Source organism: Eurosta solidaginis, chromosome 5, assembly GCF_040869045.1.
Source record: "Eurosta solidaginis isolate ZX-2024a chromosome 5, ASM4086904v1, whole genome shotgun sequence".
Classification (NCBI taxonomy): Eukaryota; Metazoa; Arthropoda; class Insecta; order Diptera; family Tephritidae; genus Eurosta; species Eurosta solidaginis.
Genome location: NC_090323.1, coordinates 60,189,028 through 60,216,337, shown reverse-complemented (window position 1 = coordinate 60,216,337; position 27,310 = coordinate 60,189,028). Strand labels below are relative to the sequence as shown.

The 27,310-nt window shown below is 40.8% G+C and overlaps 1 protein-coding gene across 8 annotated transcripts in view; it reads left to right on the top strand.

The window, feature by feature from the left end:
• Positions 1–27,310, top strand: part of Pi3K68D (phosphatidylinositol-4-phosphate 3-kinase catalytic subunit Pi3K68D) — a 212,754-nt gene that overhangs the window by 133,214 nt on the left and 52,230 nt on the right. For all 8 annotated transcript variants that reach the window (XM_067757294.1, XM_067757289.1, XM_067757291.1 and 5 more), the window contains 6 exons: positions 3,138–3,281; positions 3,348–3,938; positions 4,259–4,347; positions 22,132–22,375; positions 22,790–23,179; positions 23,239–24,449. In XM_067757294.1, the coding sequence (XP_067613395.1) occupies positions 3,138–3,281; positions 3,348–3,938; positions 4,259–4,347; positions 22,132–22,375; positions 22,790–23,179; positions 23,239–24,449 (2,669 nt within the window). The remainder of the gene's footprint in view (positions 1–3,137; positions 3,282–3,347; positions 3,939–4,258; positions 4,348–22,131; positions 22,376–22,789; positions 23,180–23,238; positions 24,450–27,310) is intronic.

Here is a 27,310-nt window from a genome sequence, read left to right as displayed (position 1 = left end):
GGATATTGTAATAGGTTAAACTCGTCCTTATACTGAATCAACCGCGACATACGCAATTTATGTCCAGCATCTAATGTGTCTACATATGATACCAACCACCTTTCCAATTGAAATGTGGAACCAACGCCTCTAACACCAATATCTCTACCCACCCCTCTTAAACTTGTAAGTTTCATTGGACTTTCGTTAGAGGATATTAACGGAGATCAATTTTTTTTGGAAGGGGAGTTCCAGGGCCTACTTATCTAAATTTATTTGTACATTAAATATAAATCTTTCTCTGCAATTTTCGTCGTGATACTCTTAATTTTTTCCTACAAACTGAACGGGACCTATGCACAAGTTTATTTACGGCCGACGCCGCTTAAAAAACCTTTTCTAACGTATTTTGATGTTGCAAAGATCATTAATTAACCCGAAATCGGCGTGGGTTTTTAGCAAACTAAAATTTGAATTGCTTGGCGGTTTGGCACAGCTCATTTTAACAGATTTTTTCATACCATTCATATGAACGTACTGTGAAAAGATTAGTTCAGAACTGTACTTACTTACCATTTAACCGCTATGCAACAAGGCGCACCAGTCGCGTCTTCTCTGTGCTAGCTGGTGCTAATTGGTAACAGCAAGGGCTTTTAAATCATTTTCCATCCAGTCCCTCCAGTAGGGGCGGAGGGGACCTCTTCCTCTGCTTCCATAGGCGAGTTCCGATAAGAATACTTTTTTGGCCAGAGGGCGAACTTTCATTCGCATAACATGACCTAGCCAGCGTAGGCGCTGTGTTTTAATTCGCTGAACTATGTTGATGTCTGCCTAAAGCTGGTACAGCTTATTAAATATTTTTCGGCACCCGCCTTAGCCGATACGTAGATGGTCAAAAAACCTCTTCTTTCGAACACTAGCAGAGCCGTCTCATCTGATGGTGACATGGTCCATGCTTCTGCATCTTTAGCAGGACTGGTTCGTCAAGTGCCTTGTAGAGCATTATCTTCGTTTGAAGAGAGAGCACTTTATTTTTTATTTGCCTACTCAGTCCGAAGAAGCATTTAATGGTAAGAGTGCTTTTTGGCTGGATTTCTAGACTGATGTTGTTGTTTGTGTTGATGCTTGTTCCCAAATAAATGAAGTCCTCTAATGTTTAGAAATTATGGCTGCCAACCGTGGCGTGGTTGTCAACACGCAAGCGCGCTGACTCTTTGCTTGATGTCAGCAGCAGGTACTTCGCTTTGTGCTCATTCACAATCAAACTCATCTTGTGTTTAGGCCGACTTTGTCAATGTCGTCAGCATACGCCAGTGATTGCATGTTCTTATCGAATATTGTTCCAGAGCGGTTTAGTTCTGTAGATAGTATAATTTTCTCAGGAATCATCCCGTCTAAAACCTCGTTTAGTTTCGAATGGCTCAGATGATCCCTACGTATAACTAATGCGGAGAAACCAAATTCAGACGTAGCGGCATATAAGCAGCTCCCTTTCGCCTTACCAACTCTTCGCCGTCTTATTTGAATTGCTCTGCAGGCAATCCGTCAGCGCACGCAGCATTGTTGTTTTTAAATCTAATAATATCTATTCTGACTCCATGTTGTTGTTGTAGCGATAAGGATACTCCCCGAAGGCCCTGGGGAGTGTTATCGATGTTGATTGTCCTTCGCCGGATGCAGATCCGGTACGTTCCGGTAACAAGCACTATTAAGGTACTAGCCCGACCATCTCGGGAATGATTTGGTATGACCACATGAAACCTCCTGTTCCATACCGCCCTACCACCCCCTAGGTCCATGAAGAGCTTGGGGTCGCCATAACCGCGGCTGATAAGGAAACAAGATTCGACACGGGTATGTGAGGTTGACAATTGGGTTGGAGAAACTATATATTGCGCTGGCAACCCCTTAAGAGCGTTGCGCTACACAACCCCTTGAATCAATTTAGTATTTTAGTCGCCTCTTACGACAGCCATACATACCGCGGGTATATTCTAAGCCCCTTAACCCGCTGGGGTATTCTGACTCCATAATAGTCGCTGGACGGAGCATTAACTCCATCATCATCGATTGCCGACTCAGGTATATCACCACCCCTGTGCTTCTGCTCCTGCATTCCGTCGGGCTGACTTGTGCTCTCAGAGAGAAGGTGTGAGAGTCACGTTGAACAATCATTGGTAGTATGTTGAAATTGCAGCCTTTCGACGTCTAGCTTTCCTTGTGCTATTTTGTTCCTTGCGTTGTGAGATTTAAATGCATGCGATTTTTTTTTTTGACTTATCACCACGTCCTTGTTATTCCACTTAAGTTTTCAATTTTTGAAGTAAAATGTGGGCTAATTATTTTGCTATTTTCATTAAACAGTTTAGTACAAAGCTCATTTATTAACTCAAATTTTATTTAGAGAATTTCGAAACATTTGTTTTTCATTTGGTCAACTTCAAAGTGGTTTTTAGTAAACTTTCATACAGCGTCAACTAACTTGTATACAACTCATGCTGCCGTTGTTGCTGTAAATTTATAAATCTCATATTGCATTTTGAATTATGATCGAATTTTGTAGCGCGCAGCTGAAATGTGAAATTTGTTTTATTGTTGTTTACTTGTAATATTAGGGAAATGTATTATTAATGTGTATGAGGCAGTGTGAAAACGGTTTGATTATCGGCTACTATGCCGCCTCTATTCCCCCGTTTTGGTATTTCAAAAAAAAAAAGAACTATTATAAACTCTATGATGTATATTTACATACACACACACATATATGTATATATATTTATATTTATATTTTATTTTAATTTTTTTTCTATTATTTTTTATTGTTTTTGTGCGTCTTTAGACTGACCGCTCGTGGTTGTGATTTGTTGCCGTCGCTTCCCAGCCAAGTGCGAAATTTATTATATATTTGACATCTTTTTTCTCTTTTTATTGCCCTCAGCTGGTTTTTCGTTGTTATACAAAAACAAAACATGATTTGTTAAACCATTGGTAGCTTTTTATTACGAAATTAATTTTTGCCAAAGTGATTCGCATTGATTTGTTTTTCTTCATTCTACAGCTGCGAAAGAGAAAAGTTTCTAAACACAAAATTGAAACAAAACTGAAATACAACTAATTTGTGTGAACAAATAAAAATAAAATGCGTTCGTTGCTTACAGGTTATGATGATGGCTCAGATTGCACCTCATATTATGCCGAATATGACCCTTTTGATTATCTCTACAATGGTGGTGGTACACAATACTCAGATCCCGTTTATGACGCGGTGAATAACTTGGAGAAGAGCGCTGTCAGTCCAAATGGTGAGTAAACCAAAAGTAATAATGCCATACAAACACTAATACTACTTCAACTCACTCTTTTTATAGTCTCCTCCATTGGTTGGCGCACAGATTATCTTAGTCGCGATGAAATATCCAATAGTGGTCCAATTAAGAGCTCATCTCCGCATCGTTTCGATGACCAATCTCCTAGCGGTTCACGTTCACCACCGCCACCCTTACCACCGCGCAATAGTGGCTCACGTTCACCTCCCATTCTACCTAGTCTGTATCCAGCACTCAATCGTGATAATAGTTACGAAAGCTATATCGCCGAGACTACTAACAAATCTTATGCTGCTTCAAGTTCATTTGCGCGTCCGAGCGCTACGTTGGATCGTCGAAAAACTACAGGTGCGCGCCTGTATGAAGTAGTTACCGATCGACGCACCGTTGATTCAGAATTGCTGGAGTTCTTTTTCATGGTCAAAGAGCTGCGTATGCGTTATTTGTATAATGATACACAGACTAATCCGGGTCACGTAATTGCTTCAGAGTTCAATTATCATTATCCATTAGAAACGAGTATTAAGATTTTAGTGTATCCAGCTTTGAAAGCACTTCACCCACTAACTGAGGTGGCACACCATCAAGGACAGGTTAAGGGATATGGCGCGCCAGTGGTATTTACTTGCGATAGTGAGCATACATATTTTTAATCTATTTTACGTATCAGCGTTGTTCAGCTCCGAGAAATAACTGAATCGAGTCAGGATGCTGAGTATTTTAAAGTCCAGGCGGTATATTCAGTAAGCGCGAGTTTTAAAATGTACTTTTTTTCTTCATATAATTTGTATGAAAGAAAAGTGTATATTTCAAAACTCACACTTACTGAATGCAGCCCCAGCTCCATTTCTTTAGTTCCATTATTCGCACTTCGTTCCTCGGTTCTCTGCTACACTTTTACGCATTTATGTGTGTTATTGAAAGTATGTTTTATATAAAATTTTATTTTCTAGTTAATACGGCTGTTGAATTGGTTATTGATCAGGTGTTCTGCTCTTTGGAAGGCCAAATCAAGGGCACACCAAATGATTTTATCGTTAAGGTAAGTAAAAAAAAAGAAAAAGAGTTCTTGGCATTCATTTTAAACAATACTGTGTCATGCCTATTTTCTGGAACAGGTTGAAACCGTTTAAACAATAAAGAACCTACTCCTAACTTACTACTTAAAAAATAGCTCGTCCCAAAAGTAGCCGGGTCAGAAAAAATCTTCGGCGATTCTGAAATAGAGGCAGGCTCAAAATAGCGACTGACTGTAAAAAAAATTACCAAAACGGTTACTAGTTTCTAAAAAGTAACTATGTAGTTTAAAAAAAGTAGCTAGTTCCAAAAGGTAACCACATCCCCAACAACGTAGCTGTTTCGCTAACAGGATCAGTCCAAAAAAAGGTTGAAGAAGCCATCGAACTTCGGCTCGTACGGGATCTTCATGCCGATGCTTAAACAGATAAGGCATGAGGAAGTAAAATGTTTGGCGCTCGTCTTCAACCTGACTCTCCAATTTCGCTGAAAAAGGCTACGCTCTAAAGCCTGGGAAACCTGCTAACATAGTAGACTCATATCGTGCAATATCACCTCTAGCCAATACACTTGAAGCCGGCCTGATTCCTTATTATACAGAAAACCTGTAGCCTGACAATAATCAGCATGGCTTCCGAAAATTACATAGCCCCACCACCACGCTAAACGCCACCAACACACGGATAAATTGTGGCCTGAATATAAAACCCCACCATAGAACAGTACTCGTAGCGCCAGACTTATGAAAAACTTTTGATACAATCAATCACGCCACGTTACTGCAAGACTTGGAAGAGTCCACCATGCGTCCTAGTCTCAAAATTCAAATTATCTGTCTGGACGGCAGGCACCGGTGCAAATCGTCGCAACGTAACTGCTAAAACCAGAAGAATTAACCAAGGGTCGCCATAAGGTGGTCTTCTATTCCGCTTTTGTTTAATTTCTATTTATTTTCACCACGGGAAGGGGTTACTGTTGCGGCAATGACTGCACGATAATGGCAACATGTACAGGCCCTTTCATTGATGAGCTATGCGATAAAATAAAAGACTATCTCCCTTGTCTTTAAAGTTTCTTCGCCACGCGATATCTGACAATATTGAACATCCACGTCTATGGCACTACGCTAGCGACTGTCTTACTTCTCAAAATCCTCGGAGTGCATTTCGATCAGGATCTACATTTGGTTGCAGCTCTTAGGGTAATGATAAAGAAACGTCCGAAACACCTTATCAAGCAATTTACAGGCCACGCGTATCCTACGCATTCCCAATATGGACACCGCGCCTAAAACAACACACACTGGAAGCAACTGCAGGTCCGTCAAAACACCGCGTTAAGAACTGCCACGAGATGTCTTCTTATGTCTCCCAAACATCATCTACACAGTGAGCGAGAAAACTCTCCATAAAAGAGAGAAAGGAAATGCTGAACAAACAGTGTCTGCATAATACCCAGATACCTGTTGTATTAACGATAAAGACACTCCCCGGTTGTATAAAGATCCGGCACCATTAAGGTACTAGCATTAACATTAAACCTTCTAGGCCAATCCGTCCCCCCCTTAGGTCGATGAGGAACATTGGGATCGCCAGAGGCTCTCCTGCTAAATATATATATGAAACATTCATACAGGATTCCCCTCGCGTAGGTGAGGTTGACAATTGGGTTGCGGAAGCTTTAAAGCTATGAATCTTTGTATTGCGTTTATCAACCCCTTGAATCCCTGTCATACCTTGTGATACCAAGTGATGTGGAGACAAACTGGCATTATGCCATCATCAGATTCAAATCAATTTTGAAAAGGGATGAAGGAAAATCATTCCAATATACATAAATTATCCACGATGTTGGAAAATCAATAAAACAAAATGTATTGTGGCGAATAATAGCAGTTCTATACATCACTATGATGCTACTAAATAAATGCACAACAACAATAAAACAAGCAGCCACACTTATCTACGTGCACACATTAAAGCAAGCAGCCACACATACACATAACCAACAGCTTGAAGCAGAGGCATTATTTCACATACACATATGTAGTCAGCAGATAAGAGTGAAGAAGAAAGGGAAACAATGTCACATCACGTTACCATCAGCTAAGAGCAGAATTTGTTACTCACACATACAAACGCATTTACATAAATAACCAAGTATGAAATACAACTCTTCCAGAAGGCATGCTCGTAAAAAGGGTAGGCCTTAGGAGAAATATGCGAAGGAGGTATCCGAGAGTAGAAAAGCAGCGCATGCTGAGGAATAATCAATCAGTTTGTTTTTAACACACTTGTAGTGAAGTACGCGATAATTGTGGAGTACTACTACTCCCAAAGTAGTCTAAATAAAGAAGATATTGCTATATTGAATATTTGAGTTGCTTATTCGACAATTCAGAGATTCGAATGTTAACAGAAGTTGCAAAAAATTAGGATTATCCCAAAATTTGTTACAGTATGTATTAGAGGTTTACGCCGATCACTTTATCGACGGCGCCGGCGTAGGCTCTATTATTTACCGGCGGCGGCGGAGTGGGCGCCGCGCCGGCGTACGCCGGTGTTCTTACTTTAAAAAGCTTGATTTTTCTATTTAAAAAATAATATTTAGGAAAGGTTTTATTTGTATGTATTTAAGGAAATCGACATTTTGGCCATTTCGGAAACATCCGGGGGGTTTGCCTCAAAAACTCGCAGATCGTTCAAAAATTTTCAGGAGTAGCTCTTTGCGGAGGGATTGTTCCTCGTTCACTTACTCTAGGGAGGCTTCGAACCTAACCCCGGTATTTGGATTTGGTACTGCTGCGTCTGCTGAAAAGAAATAGAGATATGTACATAAAATGGTCACACTTTTGTCTGTATATCTCGTGGAAAGCGTAGTTTCAACTGCGGTTAACTCCTAAAAATCGTCGCGAACACAATTTCTTTAAATCATTTGTGGCTCCTTGGCGGTCACGCACAAAGTCGACTTAAGGTTGCTATTAATGGTCTATTAATACTCAAAACTCTCGTGGCACAGGGCGCATCCAGTTTTTTCGAGCTACAATTCCCGACGATTAAGAGCTACAATTCCCGATGTGCGCTACCAGTCGCTACCACACCTCCTGACCTTCACACCATATGCCAGCACAGAAGCTATAGGACTGCGACTTCGAACTCATATGTACCTTTGTCGACGTCACTTTCCTAGAAGCTCTAGGTGTAGTTCCGAAGACTTTCTAACGGATGTTTTTGTCGCGCTGTGCTGCCGAGCTACACCAGAGAAACGCCTTGAAACGTTGGGAGTGACTGTTCGGCCAAGGATGCCGCCCTCGAAATCATAATCAATCTAAGTAGATGTCAATGCGTAGCTCATGAGTGAAAATCGTATAATCCTCGGCGCATAATTAAAATTTTACAGGAACCCTGGATAAAATTTTTAAAATGTAGACCAAAGTTTGCAGACGTTAGTGTTCACACCATTGATTTAAATAGTCTGCGTTAAATCAAAATGATTCCTGGTAAATATATGTGCCTACGTATTCACATTTGTAAAAGGAGCAGTAACGCGTAGGTTATATTTAAACTTGGTTGGTAGGCTATAAACAATGTGATTCACTCCAAAGGAGTAGTTTTGGATAGGGCCGCCAACTTTAGGAAATGTCAAACCGGAAGACTTGGGTGTTGAAGGATGAAGTGTGAAAATCAAAATTAACATTTGAGACGCTATTGTATAGCTTCGCAAATAAACAACAGGTGTTTGAATGTAAGCCCATGTGATTTTTCAAACCCTTCTCATACGTATATACATATATCCTCAACTTAAGTATGAGGTAAGAATCATTTCAAACATGCGGGGTTCCAGGGGGGGGGGGAACTTTAACTTATTGACTGTATTGAAGTATATAATACAAATCTACATAGTAGTTTCTTATCACACAACGGATTTTTACTCATTTTAATTTTTCTTGCCTTTTTACGTTATTGTTATATATATTTAGGAATCTTTATTTATTCCTCAAAAGTTTATTAAAATATAACTAAATTTACAATGCCAATATTTGTACATTAAAAGAATAAACATAATAATGCGTTCTAATTCCAAGCGATTACTCAACTGAGTTGTATTTTTATGTTTCTAGAAACTTCTTGCGCAGCGTTGCCATACGAAACGCCCAAACCATGTAGTAGGGTATTTAACCCTACATCACTCCACTCCTAAAATGAGCGGCCGTAATTGTTGAAACTATGCCGTTTTACTATACGTTGCTATCGTATCTTCCTTTGGTAAATACGCGGGTTTTAGCCTATCTATTGAGACCGTGACCTGCTTGGTGCCAATTAAAATGGTGTATGTCTTTGGAAATCTGTTGATCACTAAATAGGGCCCATCATATGGAGCTTTAAGAGGCCGATGTATGGTATCATCCCGTAAAAACACATGGCTGCAAAAACGGAGGTCCTTGGGAACAAACACAGGTGCCTTTCCGTGTTGTGATGTTTGTGTAGGTCGAAGTTGCTCGAAATGTTGTCTGAGCTTTTGTAAATACATCGGCTCATCCACCGTTGCCTCGCGCGGACTTTCGAAAAAATCCCCGGGAAGTCGAATCGGCTGTCCATACAGCATTTCAGCCACCGAAACTCCCAGGTTTTCTTTCACCGCTGTCCTTAATCCCAGTAGAACTATAGGTAGTACATCAACCCAATCTACGTCCGCCATGTGGCATCTTAATGCTGCTTTTAGCACGCGGTGCCATCTCTCCACCATGCCGTTCGCCTGGGGGTGATAACTTGTCGTGTGTATCTGTTTTGCGCCCAATAACTTGGCCAGATGAGTAAATAAACTGTTTCAAACTGCCTACCCTGATCTGTCGTGATGAACTTCGGCATCCCGTATCTACTGATCCATCCGTTGAGTAGCTCTCTTGCAACCGTTTCCGCTGTCATATCTGCTAGCGGGAAAGCCTCGATCCACCTCGAAAATCTGTCGACGCATGTTAGGCAATAAGTGTAACCGCGTGACATGGGAAACGGCCCGACGATGTCCACATTAAGATGTTCGAAGCGTTTACTGGGAACGGCAAATTCTCCAATGCACTCTTAGTATGCCGGGCGACTTTGCATCTTTGGCAAGCGGAACAACACCGGACCCGTGCTCTTATATCCTTGCTCATTCCTTTCCATACGAAACTATTCCCTATCAATTTGACCGTTGCTCTCGCTCCCGGGTGTGCGAGGCCGTGAGTGGCATCGAAAACCACTTGCCGCAGGGACTTTGGAACGTATGGCCTTATCCTCCCAGTCGAATCGCCGCAAAATATATCGAGTCCCCCGTCGGGATGTTTATATTTTATTAAGTGTAACGCCGTGTTACCATCATCTAGTAACTCTTTTAACTCCTCGCACCCTTGCTGTTCGTCGTGTAGCAGCTTCGTATCTAATGGCGAAGAAGCCGTGAATGTCGCAATCCTCGACAGCATGTCGGCGACGATATTTTGAGCTCCGCTAATGTGTCGTATATCAGTAGAAAACTGACTAATGAAATTTAATTGTCGTGTCTGTCGTGGAGATAACTTTTCCCAACTTTGCTCGGATGCTTGGACCAAAGGTTTGTGATCTGTAAAATTAATAAATTGCATCCCCTCCAAAAAATATCTGAAGTGTCGAATTGCTCTGTGTATAGCCAGCAGCTCCCGGTCATACGTACTGTACCTTGCCTCTGTTTTAGTGAACTTCTGTGAGAAAAATCCTAGCGGTCGCCACTTGCCCAATGTTAACTGTTGTAATGCCGCTCCCATTGCGGTGTTAGACGCATCCGTTGCTAGTGCTATGGTAGCTCCCCTCTCTGGGAATACGATTAGTGCCTCTTTCGCCAGCTGTGCCTTGAGTTCTTTAAACGCCCTCTCGGAAGTCGCCGTCCATTTTAACTTGGTCCTATCATGTTTTTTACACGGACCCATGTTGTTGTTGTTGTAGCAATGCTCGCCCCACCCAATAGGCGCGACCGATCACAAATTGTCATCAATATCCTCTAACGGGAGTCCAAGGAAACTTGCCGTTTCAACAGGGGTGGACCATAAGGAAAGGGGTGTTAGAGGCGTTGGTTCCACATTACAATTAAAGAGATGGTTGGTGTCATGTGGGGACACATTGCAAGCAGGGCATACATTTTGTACGTCGGGGTTGATTCTGGATAGGTAAGAGTTTAACCTGTTACAGTATCCAGAACGAAGTTGAGCAAGAGTGACACGCGTTTCCCTGGGGAGTATGCGTTCCTCTTCTGCGAGTTTTGGATATTTTTCTTCAAGTACTGGATTCACCGGGCAATTCCCGACATAAAGGTCCGACGCCTGTCTATGGAGTTCACCAAGGACCTGCTTGTGTTTTTCCTCTTCATACGGCTGGGTTCTCAGGTGCCGTATTTCCTCAAAATGCTTACGGAGATGACTCCTTAGGCCCCTAGGCGGTGCTGGTTCGTCAATCAGATGTCTGTTGGGATGCCCAGGTTTCTGGGTATTCAACAGAAACTGTTTAGTCAGCATCTCATTTCTCTCCCTGATGGGGAGTATTCTCGCCTCATTATGCAGATGGTGTTCTGGGGACATAAGAAGACAGCCCGTGGCGATTCTGAGAGCAGTATTTTGGCAGGCCTGTAGTTTCTTCCAGTGGGTGGTTTTTAGGCTTGGCGACCATATGGGTGACGCGTAGCACGTAATCGGCTGGCTAATTGCTTTGTATGTGGTCAAGAGCGTTTCTTTATCTTTTCCCCAGGTACTGCCAGCAAGGGATTTGAGGATTTTATTACGGCTCTGAATTCTTGGAACAATTGCGGTTGCGTGCGCACCAAAATGTAGATCCTGATCAAACGTCACACCCAAGATTTTGGGGTGTAGGACAGTCGGTAGCGTAGTGCCATCGACGTGGATGTTCAATATGGTCGACATTTGGGGCGTCCATGTTGTAAATAAGGTCGCGGAAGATTTAGTCGGTGACAATGCCAGGTTTCGCGAGGCGAAAAAACTGGAGAGATCAGGGAGATAGCCGTTTATTTTATTGCATAGCTCATCGATCTTTGGGCCTGGGCCTGTGGCCATTATTGTGCAGTCATCGGCGTAGGAAACGATTGTGACTCCTTCCGGTGGTGAAGGTAGCTTAGATATGTAGAAATTAAACAAAAGCGGGGATAGGACACCACCCTGTGGCACCTCTTGTTTAATTCTCCTTTGTTTTGATGTTTCGTTTCTGAATTGCACCGATGCCTGCCGACCACCCAGATAATTTGCGGTCCACCTTTTAAGACATGGGGGAAGGGTGGACCCTTCCAGGTCTTGCAGTAACGAGCCATGGTTGACCGTATCAAAAGCTTTTGATAGGTCTAACGCTACGAGTACTGTTCTATGGTGGGGATATTGATTCAAACCGCAATTTATCTGGGTGCTAATGACATTTAGCGCGGAGGTAGTGCTATGGAGTTTTCTGAAGCCATGCTGATGAGGGGCTAGCTGCAAATGTGCTTGGAAATAAGGGAGCAAAATGGCTTCAAGCGTCTTTGCCACTGGCGATAGGAGAGATATCGGACGATATGACTCACCTACGTTAGCTGGTTTCCCAGGCTTTAGTAGCGGGACCACCTTGGCCATTTTCCATTTCTCGGGTATGACAAAGGTGGAAAGAGACAGGTTGAAGACATGCGCTAAGTATTTGAAACCCTCTTTCCCTAGGTTTTTAAGCATCGGCATGGCTATGCCGTCTGGGCCCACTGCTTTGGATGGTTTAGCGCGACCAATGGCGTCCTCAACCTCTCTAGCGGTGATGGTAACGGACCCATCATCTCCTGCAGTGGTGCTTCTGTGGCTGCTGCGTGCGGAAGGAACCGACGGTAAAAATTTACCGCGCCCAGAAACCTCAATTCATGGACCTCCGTTGGTTTTTTAACTCCAGGATTCCCTGCACTTTACGAGGTAAGGGGGAAATGCCCCTTTTCGAAACCAAGTGGCCAAGGAACTCTACCTCCGGCAAACCCACCTGACATTTCTCTATATTTACGACCAGACCTCTATCGCGGTAGCGGTCGAACAACTGTTGCAAATGTTTGACGTGTTCTGCAGCCGAACTCGAGGCTACTAGCACGTCATCGAGATACGGAAAAGCAAACTCTAAACCAGCCACTGTGTCATCCATGATCCTTTGAAAGGTCAGGGCCGCATTTCTAAGTCCAAATGTCATGTACTTGAATTCGAAAAGTCCAAAAGGTGTCAGAATTGCCGTCTTCGGTATGTCTGCCGGGTGCACCGGGATTTGATGATAGGCTTTCTTACAGTCGATTGCCGAAAAAATTGTTTTACCGTGTAAATCCCCAAAAAAATCATGTATGTGACGTATAGGGTACTTATCTGGAACAGTTTTCGCATTCAGTTTTCGATAATCTCCACATGAACGCCACGATCCGTTGGCCTTCTGTACCATGTGCAACGGGCTGGCCCACTGACTTTTCGAGCGTTGGCAAATACCTTTATCTAATAGGTACTGAAACTCCTGCTTTGCGAAGCTTAACTTTTCCGGTGATAGTCGCCGTACCTTCTGCACTGTCGGCGCTCCTCTCGTCTCGATGAAATGATAGACATTACCCTTTACATTTGATGTCTTATCCTCTGTGAGATCCACATACCGCGTTAATACTTCATGAAATATGTTCGAGCATCTGAGCGTGATAATACCTTGAGGAGGGTTTACTACGAGACATCCAATCTGAGTTTTAGTCCTCTGGTCGATAATCCTTTTGTTCTTCATGTCTACTAAGATCTCGAACTTTTGTAAAAAATCCGCGCCTATTATCGGGTAGGATACGTCAGCTATGATGAATAGCCAAGTAAAGGTTCGCTTGAATCCTAGATCGAGTGTCAACTTCTTCCTACCATACGTGTTGATCTGGGTGTTGTTCGCGGCCACTAACTTCATCGGAGAAGGTAGCGCCGGGTCGTTATTACATCTGGGTACCACTGAAATTTCGGCCCCAGTATCTATTAAAAATTTTAAATATGAAATTTTGTCCAGTGTATAGAGACGGCTCGTGTGTTGGCTAGCCTCCGTGGTAGCCGCTTTGAACGGAGGACTGACTAGTTTTCCGTGCGTGCTGGCGTATAACTGCAAGGCGGTCGACATTTTGTGGCCTGGTTCCCAAATGTGCGATGATACCAACAAATGTCGCTATTTGGTACTCGTACAGCGCCGTTTCGCGGTACCGTAGTTGCTGTTGCCTTTGGAACCTTAGTTCGCCCTGCTTGCTCCGTGCGCTGGAATTTATTACAATTTTCTTGTTCGAATTTGTCCATACGACATACAAGTTCGGCAATTGCCGTCTCTGTGTCGTTAGTAGTCGTTCCCATAGCGTTGACTTCACCCCCCGTCGTTACTTCCAAAATTTTGTCAGCTTTTTTAGCCAATTCTTCGACGTCCTCATCTAATGTCGTTAAAATTTGCTGGACCTGCATCGGAAGCGTCGTGACCAAATTGCTTTTAAAATATCGTTGTCTAACCGATTGTGTGCTAAATCCTTCATCTCTCGCAACAACGTTGATGGTTTCTTGTCGTTCAGCTCGCACGAATCAAAAAGACGTTTTAATTTTTTTTCCGCTGACTCTCCAAACTCCGCTAACAACCTATTCTTTAACGCTTCATACTTGCCGGTGGAAGAAGGCGATGTAATAATGTCGCTGGCATGCATTAATATTGCTGAATCAATTTCAGCCACGATGGTATAATATTTAGTGTCATCGGTCGTGATACCCGCGCGCACGAATTGCGCTTCCAATTGGGCGAACCACAACCTCGGATCGGGTTTCCAAAATGGTGGTGGCTTCACTGCGAGCCGGCCCAAATGAAGCATACTCTCCGCATCAACAAATCTTTCTTCCGTTTCGTTTGGCATGTTACTAGGCGGGGTCACCACTTTAGGAATCTTTATTTATTCCTCAAAAGTTTATTAAAATATAACTAAATTTACAATGCCACTATTTGTACATTAAAAGAATAAAAATAATAATGCGTTCTAATTCCAAGCGATTACTCAACTGAGTTGTATTTTTATGTTTCTAGAAACTTCTTGCGCAGCGTTGCCATACGAAACGCCCAAACCATGTAGTAGGGTATTTAACCCTACATATATTCAAAAACAAAAGTCGCCCCCACCCCCCTAAAACGTAAAAAAGCAAGAAAAATTAAAAATTAGTAAAAATCCGTTTTGTGATAAGAAGCTACTATGTAGATTTGTATTATATACTTCATTACAGTCAATACAAAAAAAGGTCCCCCTCCCCTGGAACCGCGCATGTTTCAAATGAGTGTTTATGGATGTTTATGCTAGTCATAGCTCGGCCATCTGTGATTTGCATTCGCAGTTGGGAGATAACGATCGACTTGTTGTTGTTGGTGACTTTAACTTGCCAACAGTTAGTTGGGTTAATATAAGTGATTCAACCTTTTTAACTCCCACTGCTCAATATGAGTTTCTCAATTGCTTGTTAGACTCATCTCTTTTACAGATTAACAATGTTCCAAATAGTGGAAATAAAATGCTGGATTTAGTATTTGTGGATGGCTCGGTGGGTACTGCCCTTACGCGAATACCACCTTTATCCCTTCCAGAAGACCCTCTTCACCCTACGCTAGAGATATCACTTGATATCAGCCTACCCCGTAGGATTCAAGTACAGTCTCGTCCCCGATCTAGATGCTTCTACAAAGCGAATTTCATTATGCTCAATGATCTGTTGGCTTCCCATGATTGGTCGGATCTCTATGCTTGCACTGATGTCGATTCGGCTATCTCTATATTTTACAGTACGCTTGATGGGTTCTTTGATACCTGCATTCCTACTCGCTATACCCTATGTTCGAATAAGCCCCCTTGGTTTTCAAGGCAACTTATCAGACTTACTAACATTAAATCTAGGCTTTATAAGAGGTTCAAGAAATCTGGAGCATCTGCAGACCTCTCTAAATATCTAATAGCTCGTTCTAAATTTCACCGTCTTAATCAGATTTATTATAAAAATTACTTGAGTTGTTGTAAAGCCCAATTTTTTAGAAATCCAAAAAAGTTTTACAGTTTCGTAAATTCAAAGGGGAAAACTTCTGGGTATCCTCCTCATTAACCTTTGGAGGTAAAAAAGCTTGCACTGATGACGACGTTGCTGAACTATTTTCTGAGTTCTTTAAGTCCACGTATTCATCCAGTGGTTTTCATTCCGGTCAATATCCCTATCACTTAGATAGCTCAAATTACATTAGGAATCCTGCTATTGATGGTAATATTGTTCTTCAGAGTCTTCAATCTTTGTGTTCCTAGTTGCGTGCTTAGGTACTGCGCCGAAAACATGTATGAGCCTATTTTAAAATTATTTGAGCTATCTCTGGGATCTGCGTCATTCCCGGCACTTTGGAAACAGTCTTTTATTATACCCCTGCATAAAAAAGGTAGTAGGTCAAAAGTTGAAAACTACAGGGGTATTGCTAAACTTTCAGTCATTCCTAAAGTCTTTGAACAGATTGTCACCAGTCAACTGCAATATCAGTGTTCTAGTCTTTTATCTGCATGCCAACACGGTTTTATTCGTCAAAGGTCAACCACTACAAATTTGCTTGTATTCACCTCTATAGTTATGGAAGGATTTTTAGCGAACAAGCAAACGGATGTCATCTACACGGACTTCAGCAAAGCATTTGATACCGTCAACCATGAGTTGCTTATTCATAAGCTTGATTTACTGGGCTTTCCGTTTCACCTATTAATGTGGCTGAAAAGCTATCTTTCAAACCGGACCCAAAAAGTCCTGTTCAAGTGCAATCTGTCGGAATCGTTCGGAGTTTCCTCCGGCGTACCCCAGGGAAGTAATCTAGGCCCTTTGCTCTTTGCCCTTTTCATTAATGACTTGCCACAGACAATATTATATTCCCATACTATAATGTATGCGGATGATGTAAAACTTTGCTACACTTACTGTCCTACCGATTTGAGTTCCTTGGATCTTCTTCAGGCCGACTTGGATTCGTTCCAATGTTGGTGCACAACAAATTTATTAGCTTTAAATTGCTCTAAATGTAAGCATATGACATTTCACCGAGTGAAGCCAGCATTGAAATCTTATGTAATAGATGGTACGCCTTTGGAGCGTATATCTATTGCAAATGATCTAGGTGTCCTTTTTGATCCGAAATTGAATTTTAACATGCATATTTCATCTATAGCCAACAAAGCGTTGGGTTTACTTGGATTTGTTAAAAGATGGGCTAAAGAGTTCGATGATCCGTACCTCACTAAGGTTCTTTACACATCGCTGGTTCGACCAATACTCGAGTATTGCTCATGCGTTTGGTCCCCTGTCTCTCAAAAGCATATAAAGCGTCTTGAGTCAGTTCAAAAGCAATTTTTGATATTTGCATTGCGCGGCCTTAATTGGGACTCAAGTCTCCACCTTCCTCCATACAGAAGTAGACTTCTTCTTATTAACTTACCCACTCTGGAAAATCGGAGAATATTACTGGGGGTATTGTTCATCCATAAGCTCATTATTGGAGAAATTGATTCCGCGGACCTCCTCAGACACTACGTTCCTTTCTATTTACCCCTTTGTCGACGAAACTTTGCTAAAAATAATCCTCTTCTTATCTGGTGCGCGCACTACAATGACTTGTATAGCTGCATCAGTCTTGAATGTACTTTTGCCACTATACGTAATGCAATACTTGCCTATCTAATTTAAGAGATACAAGCTAATTTAATTTGCCGGCATTTTATTCCTTCGATAAAAAACAGGAACTATCTCGCTTAAGGATGGAGGAACATTTATCAACATGTATCATTAAGAAGGAACAAGACAGTACTGTGTTGATTGGAATCTGGTGCATTCCAACAACGTAAAAAACATGCTTTTTCATGAGTCACTGACCGGAATCGTATGCATTCCGGCAGTATAATCTTATGGGTCAGGCATCGAGCTGATTGGAATCCGGTGCATTCCAACAACACAGGCCATGTTACTTTTTTATGCCTTGTGATGGCGTATCCTCATTACACTACTCTTAGCACTGCCGGATTCCCCTGACATGCTGATTGGAATCTTGTTGCATTCCAACAGGGAGATTGGAATCCACTGTATTCCGATATCATGCTGAGCGGAATCTGATGCATTCCGCCAGTATAAGATTTCGGCATAAGATCTTATTTCTGCTCATATTTCTTATTATTATTATATTCTGAAATTAAATAGTAACGTTCATTAATATTTCTTTGTTTGTAATATAACATTGTTGAAATCTCGATATATCTTAAATTTTATCTTTTGAGTTGTATATTTATATATCTTTTATATTATGCAGTCGACCATAGTTTTACGTCGACTTTAAATAATAAATAAATAAATAAATAAATATGCCTCTAGAGCCTATTAAAGGATTTTGCATCACTGATTTCGCTTATTCCTTCAGTCAATCGCAATGTACATTTTTTTTTAATTCGGCACCTTTTTTGGTAAATTTGCTTTTTTTTAACAACTTGAGGGCAATTTGAAAACATTTTCGCCGTGGGTCATTTTATTTGAATTCATTGTTCATTATTAATTTTTTGAAAAAAATAAGCAAATTGAACATATAAATTTATTATAAAACTTTTCTTTTAGTAGTTTGTTTTAATAACTTAGTGGTTATTGGGTGATGCGCGTTAAGCTGACATCGAAAGAGCCTGTTTTTATACCCAGTTGAGCAGAGCCCACAGAGTATATTAAGTTTGATTGGATAACGGCTGGTTGTACAGGTATAAAGGAATCGAGATAGATATAGACTTCCATATATCAAAATCATCAGGATCAAAAAAAAATTTGATTGAGCCATGTCCGTCCGTCCGTCCGTCCGTTAACACGATAACTTGAGTAAATTTTGAGGTATCTTGATGAAATTTGGTATGTAGGTTCCTGAGCACTCATCTCAGATCGCTATTTAAAATGAACGATATCGGACTATAACCACGCCCACTTTTTCGATATCGAAAATTTCGAAAAACCGAAAAAGTGCAATAATTCATTACCAAAGACAGATAAAGCGATGAAACTTGGTAGGTGAGTTGAACTTATGACGAAGAATAGAAAACTAGTAACATTTTGGACAATGGGCGTGGCACCGCCATTTTGAAAAGAAGGTAATTTAAAATTTTTGCAAGCTGTAATTTGGCAGTCGTTGAAGATATCCTGATGAAATTTGGCAGGAACGTTACTCCTATTACTATATGTACGCTTAATAAAAATTAGCAAAATCGGAGAAGGACCACGTCCACTTTTAAAAAAAAAATTTTTTTTAAGTAAAATTTTAACAAAAAATTTAATATCTTTACAGTATATAAGTGAATTATGTCAACATTCAACTCTAGTAATGATATGGTGCAACAAAATACAAAAAATAAAGAAAATTTCAAAATGGGCATGGCTCCGCCCATTTTCATTTAATTTGTCTAGGATACTTTTAATGCCATAAGTCGAACAAAAAATTACCAATCCTTTTGAAATTTGGAAGGGGCATAGATTTTATGACGTTAACTGTTTTCTGTGAGAATGGGCGAAATCGGTTGAAGCCACACCCAGTTTTTATACACAGTCGTCCGTCTGCCCTTCCGCATGGCTTTTAACACGATAACTTGGGCAAAAATCGACATATCTTTACTGAACTTAGTTCACGTATTTATCTGAACTCACTTTATCTTGGTATAAAAAATGAACGAAATCCGACTATGACCACGCCCGCTTTTACGATATCGAAAATTACGAAAAATTAAAAAAATGCCATAATTCTATACCAAATACGAAAAAAGGGATGAAACATGGTAATTGGATTGGTTTATTGACGCGAAATATAACTTTAGAAAAAACTTTGTAAAATGGTTGTGACACCTACCATATTAAATAGAAGAAAATGAAAAAGTTCTGCAGGGCGAAATAAAACACCATTGAAATCTTGGCAGGTATTACATATATAAGTAAATTAGTGGTATCCAACAGATGATGTTCTGGGTCACCCTGGTCCACATTTTGGTCGATATCTGGAAAACGACTTCACATATACAACTACCACCACTCCCTTTTAAAACTCTCATTAATACCTTTAATTTGATACCAATATCGTACAAACACATTCTAGAGTTACCCCTGGTCCACCTTAATGGCGATATCTCGAAAAGGCGACCACCTATACAACTACCACCACTCCCTTTTAAATCTCTCATTAATACCTTTAATTTGATACCCATATCGTACAAACACATTCTAGAGTCACCCCTGGTCCACCTTTATGGCGATATTTCGAAACGGCGTCCACCAATAGAACTAAGGCCCGCTCCCTTTTAAAATACTCATTAACACCTTTCATTTGATACCCATATCGTACAAACACATTCTAGAGTCACCCCTGGTCCACCTTAATGGCGATATCTCGAAAAGGCGTCCACCTATAGAAATAAGCCCCACGCCCTTTTAAAATACTCATTAACACCTTTCATTTGATACCCATATCGTACAAACACATTCTAGAGTCACCCCTGGTCCACCTTAATGGCGATATCTCGAAAAGGCGTCCACCTATAGAAATAAGCCCCACACCCTTTTAAAATACTCATTAACACCTTTCATTTGATACCCATATCGTACAAACAAAGTCTAGAGTCACCCCTGGTCCACCTTTATGGCGATATCTCGAAAAGGCGACCACCCATACAACTACCACCACTCCCTTTTAAAACCCTCATTAATACCTTTAATTTGATACCCATATCGTACAAACACATTCTAGAGTCACCCCTGGTCCACCTTTATGGCGATATTTCGAAACGGCGTCCACCTATAGAACTAAGGCCCACTCCCTTTTAAAATATTCATTAACACCTTTCGTTTGATACCCATATTGTACAAACGTATTCTAGAGTCACCCCTGGTCCACCTTTATAGCGATATCTCGAAAAGGCGACCACCTATACAACTACCACCACTCCCTTTTAAATCTCTCATTAATACCTTTAATTTGATACCCATATCGTACAAACACATTCTAGAGTCACCCCTGGTCCACCTTTATGGCGATATTTCGAAACGGCGTCCACCAATAGAACTAAGGCCCGCTCCCTTTTAAAATACTCATTAACACCTTTCATTTGATACCCATATCGTACAAACACATTCTAGAGTCACCCCTGGTCCACCTTAATGGCGATATCTCGAAAAGGCGTCCACCTATAGAAATAAGCCCCACGCCCTTTTAAAATACTCATTAACACCTTTCATTTGATACCCATATCGTACAAACAAAGTCTAGAGTCACCCCTGGTCCACCTTTATGGCGATATCTCGAAAAGGCGACCACCCATACAACTACCACCACTCCCTTTTAAAACCCTCATTAATACCTTTAATTTGATACCCATATCGTACAAACACATTCTAGAGTCACCCCTGGTCCACCTTTATGGCGATATTTCGAAACGGCGTCCACCTATAGAACTAAGGCCCACTCCCTTTTAAAATATTCATTAACACCTTTCGTTTGATACCCATATTGTACAAACGTATTCTAGAGTCACCCCTGGTCCACCTTTATAGCGATATCTCGAAAAGGCGACCACCTATACAACTACCACCACTCCCTTTTAAATCTCTCATTAATACCTTTCATTTGATACCCATATCGTACAAACACATTCTAGAGTCACCCCTGGTCCACCTTTATGGCGATATTTCGAAAAGGTGACCACCTATAGAACGAAGGCCCACTCCCTTTTAAAATATTCATTAACACCTTTCGTTTGATACCCATATTGTACAAACGTATTCTAGAGTCACCCCTGGTCCACCTTTATGTCGATATCTCGAAAAGGCAACAACTATATATATATACAACTACCACCACTCCCTTTTAAAACCCTCATTAATACCTTTAATTTGATACCCATATCGTACAAACAAATTCTAGGGTCACCCCTGGTCCACCTTTATGGCGATATCTCGAAACGGCGTCCACCTATGGAACTAAGGATCACTCCCTTTTAAAATACTCATTAGCACCTTTCTTTTGATATCCATATTGTACAAACAAATTCTAGGGTCACCCCTGGTCAACCTTCGTCCACCTATGGAACTAAGGATTACTCCATTTTAAAATACTCACCTATAAAACTATGGCCCACTCCCTCATAAAATACTCTTTAATGCCTTTCATTTGATACACATGTCATACAAATACATTCTAGGGTTTCCCTCGGTTCATTTTCCTACATGGTTATTTTCCCTTATGTTGTCACCATATCTGTCAACTGAGTATGTAATGTTCGGTTACACCCGAACTTAACCTTCCTTACTTGTTTTTTAATAACTTATGGACAGTTATAGTTAATTTCGCAATTAGTTTCTTATAACTGGCAGTGATACGCATCCGTTGATACCACTTTCGACCATTTCCGACCAATTTTCGACATGAACAATAAATGGCCTAAACAATCATAAACGAGTAGAAAATATAGTAACGCGCCGGACGCCGCCGCCGCCGCGCCGATATTTTTGACATTCGGCGGCGGCGGGCGAAAAACGACTAAAATCGGCGGCGGAGGCGTCGTTTATCGGCGGCGTATATCTCTAGTATGTATCACTTTAATTGCTCGTTTTGTGGACGCTGCCATTTTCAACACGTTTTCACTAAATTTCAATTGCCTGCACCTACTAAAAATATTTCTCACCAACTCCCATATGTACCAATATAATATACTATTAAGAACTTTTAAATACCTACTGTTTTCTTTTCAGCCCATTGGTGTGTCTGAATGGTTATCGCCTACATCGAAACTCAGTCAGCTGGAATGTGTTCACAATAGTCTTAAATTGGAACAGGATGTGCAATTGGGATTGTGTGTTAAATCAGAGGAGGTAATGCAAGTAATTGCGCGTACACAAAATGATGATTTACGTGATGCTGACCTACGTGCCGAAGATATATTGCCTAATGAAATGGCCACAACGATCAGTTATGATAATATGATGATTTTAATCGGTATGTATGACAAAAAAAAAAGAATAGTTGCACGTCTTATATGATCTAGGAGCTGAGTTCGAAATTTATCAATGGCCACATCGGTGTGTTTTACGGTCCTTGGCTACCGCATCCATGGTTGCTTACAGACTGTCGACAGTTTGAACAGTATTTTAGCAACTCAAGTGGCCGAGACATATATTTGATTAGTTTGGTACGACAAGTTATAGTCTGTAAATGTCTTAAAGAGTTTTTCAGTAATAGCAAGTGCTAGCAAAGCTTAATTTAAACTAAGTATTCCCTACCACTTCGGCCCTACAGAGAACATTACACTGTTTTTCGATTATATTGTTGGTTGCGATTATTAATAGGTTTTGAACTCTATACGACAAAGTATCAAAAGCCAAAATATTCATATAATTTATTCCCCCACAGAAACACTCGAAACAGAAATTGATAAATTGGAATGCGCCGATCCAAATTCACGCTCTATACTCTCCTGCTCTGGTGTTGTGCAAGCAGTCAAGGCCATCTGTGCACTTCTTGGCTCAATAGACACACTGGAAATCTCGGCTTGCATTGCCGATCTCAAACGCATATGCGAAGAAGGACAAGTAAAATACTCTTCACACGCCACTGAAACCAATCCGGAAATAGTTACTGAACGTGGAGATTATGCGGAAGTACGTTTAGTGCCGCGGCCAATGCTCGATCAAATCAAAATAAAGTGCAATCAAGTGCGCGATGCAGTGCAAGAGTTGATCGAATTATATTCAAATGTTTTTCGTGTTGGTTTCTCAGTAAAGTCATTAGATTATTCAACATGTAAGTGTTATTAATTTAAAGTTATTAAAATGTATAAATTATATGTCTCCTTTTTACAGCACCTATATCTGTTTCATGTGTACTCAAACCAATTGTGGTTAGCATCAACTGTTTGCATCGTCCGCCACCCACTTGGCGCTATGACGATTATTCGCTTGGTGTACAAATCAATTATGGCACACGTTTTGTATCCGATCCCATAGTTACAAAATGTTCAAATGATATGAGCGGTGGACTTTTTCCACGCCTTAATTTTTCTTCATGGCTAACATTTGATAAGAATGCTATTTGTACGCTTCCACGGGAATCACGTCTAATATTCGTGCTGTATGGTACACAAACTGCTGAGAGCGAACAAAACGCAGATGCGAATGGCGAGCGACGGCAAGTGGCCACGGAATTGGGTTGGTGTGCTATACAATTGTTTGATCAGAAACGAGAAATGATTTGTGGGGCATATTTGCTTTCAATGTGGCCACCTACGACTGATAAATTCTTAGGACCTGCGCCTGCGCGTGGCTGTCATCCACAACCGGATATTTGTCCTGTGTTGAGTATAGAAGTACCGCCATACGGTGGACGCATACTATTTCCCGAACCTTTGGAACAACCAGCGCCAGCGCCACGATACGATTTCAATTCTTTGGATACGAATTTGCAACAAGAATTGCTTGACACCGCTGAGCAGGGTTATTCGGGCGCAAAAGATAAACGCGAGGTTTTTTGGGAAAAACGTTTATATCTGCAAAGTTTTCCTTATGCATTGCCAAAAGTGTTACATGCTGCACACAGCTGGGATTATGCTAGTCTAATGGACTTACACTCGCTACTGTATTCATGGGCGGCACTTTCTCCGCTGCAAGCATTGGAGTTGTTGCTACCGCGTTATCCTGATGCTAAAGTGCGTGAAAAAGCGGTTGAATGGATTTCACAGTTACCTAATGACCAATTGGTTGATTATCTGCCGCAATTGTTGCAAGCTCTTAAGCACGATACTTATGAAGCTTCGGCTATGGCACGTTTTTTACTATGCAAGTGTTTGGAATCGCCGCGTATTGCGCATCACATGTATTGGTTGTTGGTGCATAGTTTGCCAGGTGATGATCCACAGAATTCCATTGATGCTTCATCGGTGGCGAATGAGTTCGATGAGTCCCTTATAACACAAGCGCGTTACTATAGACGCAATAAAATGATGTTGCGCGCACTGCTGGCAGTGTGTGGTGAACGTTTGTTGGCTCGTTTCCTCAGTCAGAATATGATGTGCAAGGTGAGTATCTAACTATTTACAAGTGTCTCAGACTTTTCGACGCATTCGATGAGTGTCAGAGTGAATCTTTTTGCAGCTGACGATAACACCCAAAGAGGGTGACACCTCCTACAATCTTAACTACTTAAGTCATACCCTTAAAATATTCGAGGATTCATAATTGAATTAGAGTTCTATAAAAAGTTAGTTTACTTTGTTACAGTTTCAAGATGAAAGTTGAGCCAGAGCCGATCACTCACAAATTGTAATCAATATCCTCTAACGGGAGTCCGAGGAAACTTGCTATTTCAACAGGGTTGGACCAAAGAGGTAAGGGTGTTAGAGGCGTTGGTTTCACATTGCATACATTGGGTATGACGGGATAAGTTAGAGTTCAAACTATTACAGTACCCATATCGAAATTGAGCTAGAGTGACGCGGGTCTCCCTGGAAAGGTTCTTTCCTCAACTGCGAGTTCAGGGTCTTTGTTTTTGAGAACGGAATGCCAAGGTTTCTGAATATTAAGCAGAAACTGTTCAGCATTTCATTTTCTCCCGTATTGACAGTATTATCGCCTTACTGAGGAGACACAAGACTGCCGCTCTTCCCATTGAAGCTGGTTCTATGCACCGAAGCGAATCGGGGTTTTTTCCCGACCAAGGGCTGTCACTTCAGTGTAACATCACTTAATTTGTTCGTCCCTACTACAGATAGTCATCCTCGGTGCAGCTCCTTGCAGCTGGACTGCTCCATACTAGAGCTGCAAAAGTATCGATATTCGGCATACTCGATATTTTCGATATATCGCGATATATATCGAATTTTTTGTTGTAGTGAAAAGCGCTTACTCAATTTAAAAGCAATATCAGGTATATATCAGACATTTATGTAAATATAACATTTTTTGCAATAGTATTACTGATTTTGTCAAAATGGGTCCAAATGCTTGACTTTGTAATTCGTAGCTTTTTGGCAACACAATTTTCGTCTTCAAACTCAATGATGTCTTCTGTTGCGTGTATATCTACATATACGAATACATGTATATATGTGTATATAATATGAAAAAATAACGTAACTTTCACATTGAACTTTTGTAAGAAAATATTCGGAGCCACCAACTTGTTAGGTATTCATCTAAAATAAACAGAAATCTGACATATGTATGTAATTTTATTTATTCATGTTTTATTTGTAAAGTACTCGATATTTAGAAAAAAACATCGATAATCGCACCTTGAACCTGGTATCGATGTATCGATATTTATATCGATACTTTTGCAGCTCTACTCTATACCCTCCTGCTCCGGGAAGGTATTGAACCTAACCCCGGTCCCAGGCTGTGGTTCTGCTGCAAATTTCGGAAAAGGATCTACCTCAGACGGTCATACTATTGCTAGTCTTTCACGTGTAAAAGATTTCTACACCGTTCGTGTTGTTCTGGGTTAGAACCCAACGCTCGTGGCCCCGAAGCCATCCAATAAACCAATCCCTCTAAATCAATAGGCCCAGACGGAATATCAATTTAAGTGCTAAAAAACCTTGGTGCGGAGGGAATAAACTACCTAACACACGGTTTCAACCTGTCGTTGAAGTCCTTTGTCATTCCCCAACAATGAAAAATGGCAAGGATAACTCCTTATTAAACTCCTATATTAAAGCCTGGTAAACCAGCTAACGAAGGCGAGTTATATCAACCGATGTCACTCCTTTCGCCAGTAGCGAAGATATTGGAAAGCGTCCTGCTCCCTCATTTCACGACGAATCTACATGGCTTCAGCAAAATGCATAGCACTTCCACCGTGCTAAACACTCAGATAAACTAAGGACTAAATCAGGAAAATCCCCATCGCAGGGCGGTGCTCGTGGTATTCGACCTGTCAAACGCTTTTAACCCAGTCAACCACATCACGCTACTCCAAGGCGCACACCTGCCCCCTTGTCTAAAAATATGGACCACAAATTATCGGCAAGCGTTGCACTATGGTGCCTCTGCCTGAAAAGCCTGGCAAAAATCAAGAATTTCATGAAAGCGTTCGATAAACCTAATACATGTATTTAATAGCGAATTTTCCGGGGATTACGAATATGTAACTCTTATTAAACAGAAAATGATATTTTAGGAGGTAGAGCCGCTCAAAATTGATTAATTTTTAACACTTAGAAAAATTTGTGGTTTTTGTTCTTTTTTGTTGTATTAAGAATTTGTTTGTCTCTAAATAAAACGGCCTGCTACTGCTTTCTTGTATTATAACGAAAGGATATTTAATTCTACGTTGATGCAAAGCATAAATTTGGTTTTTTTTTTCATAAAAGTTGTTATATCTACCTCTTTTTCGAAAAGCCTATTTTTAGGACCTTTTTCGAACTTTGATGGAAAATAAAAAAAAGGACAAAAAAGGTCTCCGTGACAGTAGGTATTTGCTAAATATTCAGTTACCTGAATTCATAAGGTCTACCTGCGTCCAGCCGCGATTTCACTTTTTACATCAAATAAAGTGAAGCAACCTTGAGTATAAATACGCGCCTGAGCAGGTATAGCTAAGAAGGAGGCGAATTTAGTACGGTCACTTTTGTTGTTGGAATTTGTTAATAAAACCAAATTTTTCGGTTACAAGCTGCATAATATACCTGGAACTCATTTCCATAATTTGAGTATATAAAGCAATGTTTAATACAACGCCCAAAATCAGTCGTTTTTTGGAGTCTATAGAATAAAGTATTCTGTTTATTTAAATAAATATAAATAATGCTCACATATTTTTTTAGTAAGATATACTCAATGGCAAATTTTAATATGTCTAGAAAACTCCAAACAATTTGAGGTGTTCAAAGCTTCAAAGACAACAGCGGAGTTCGTTGAGGCTATTATGACAGAATTA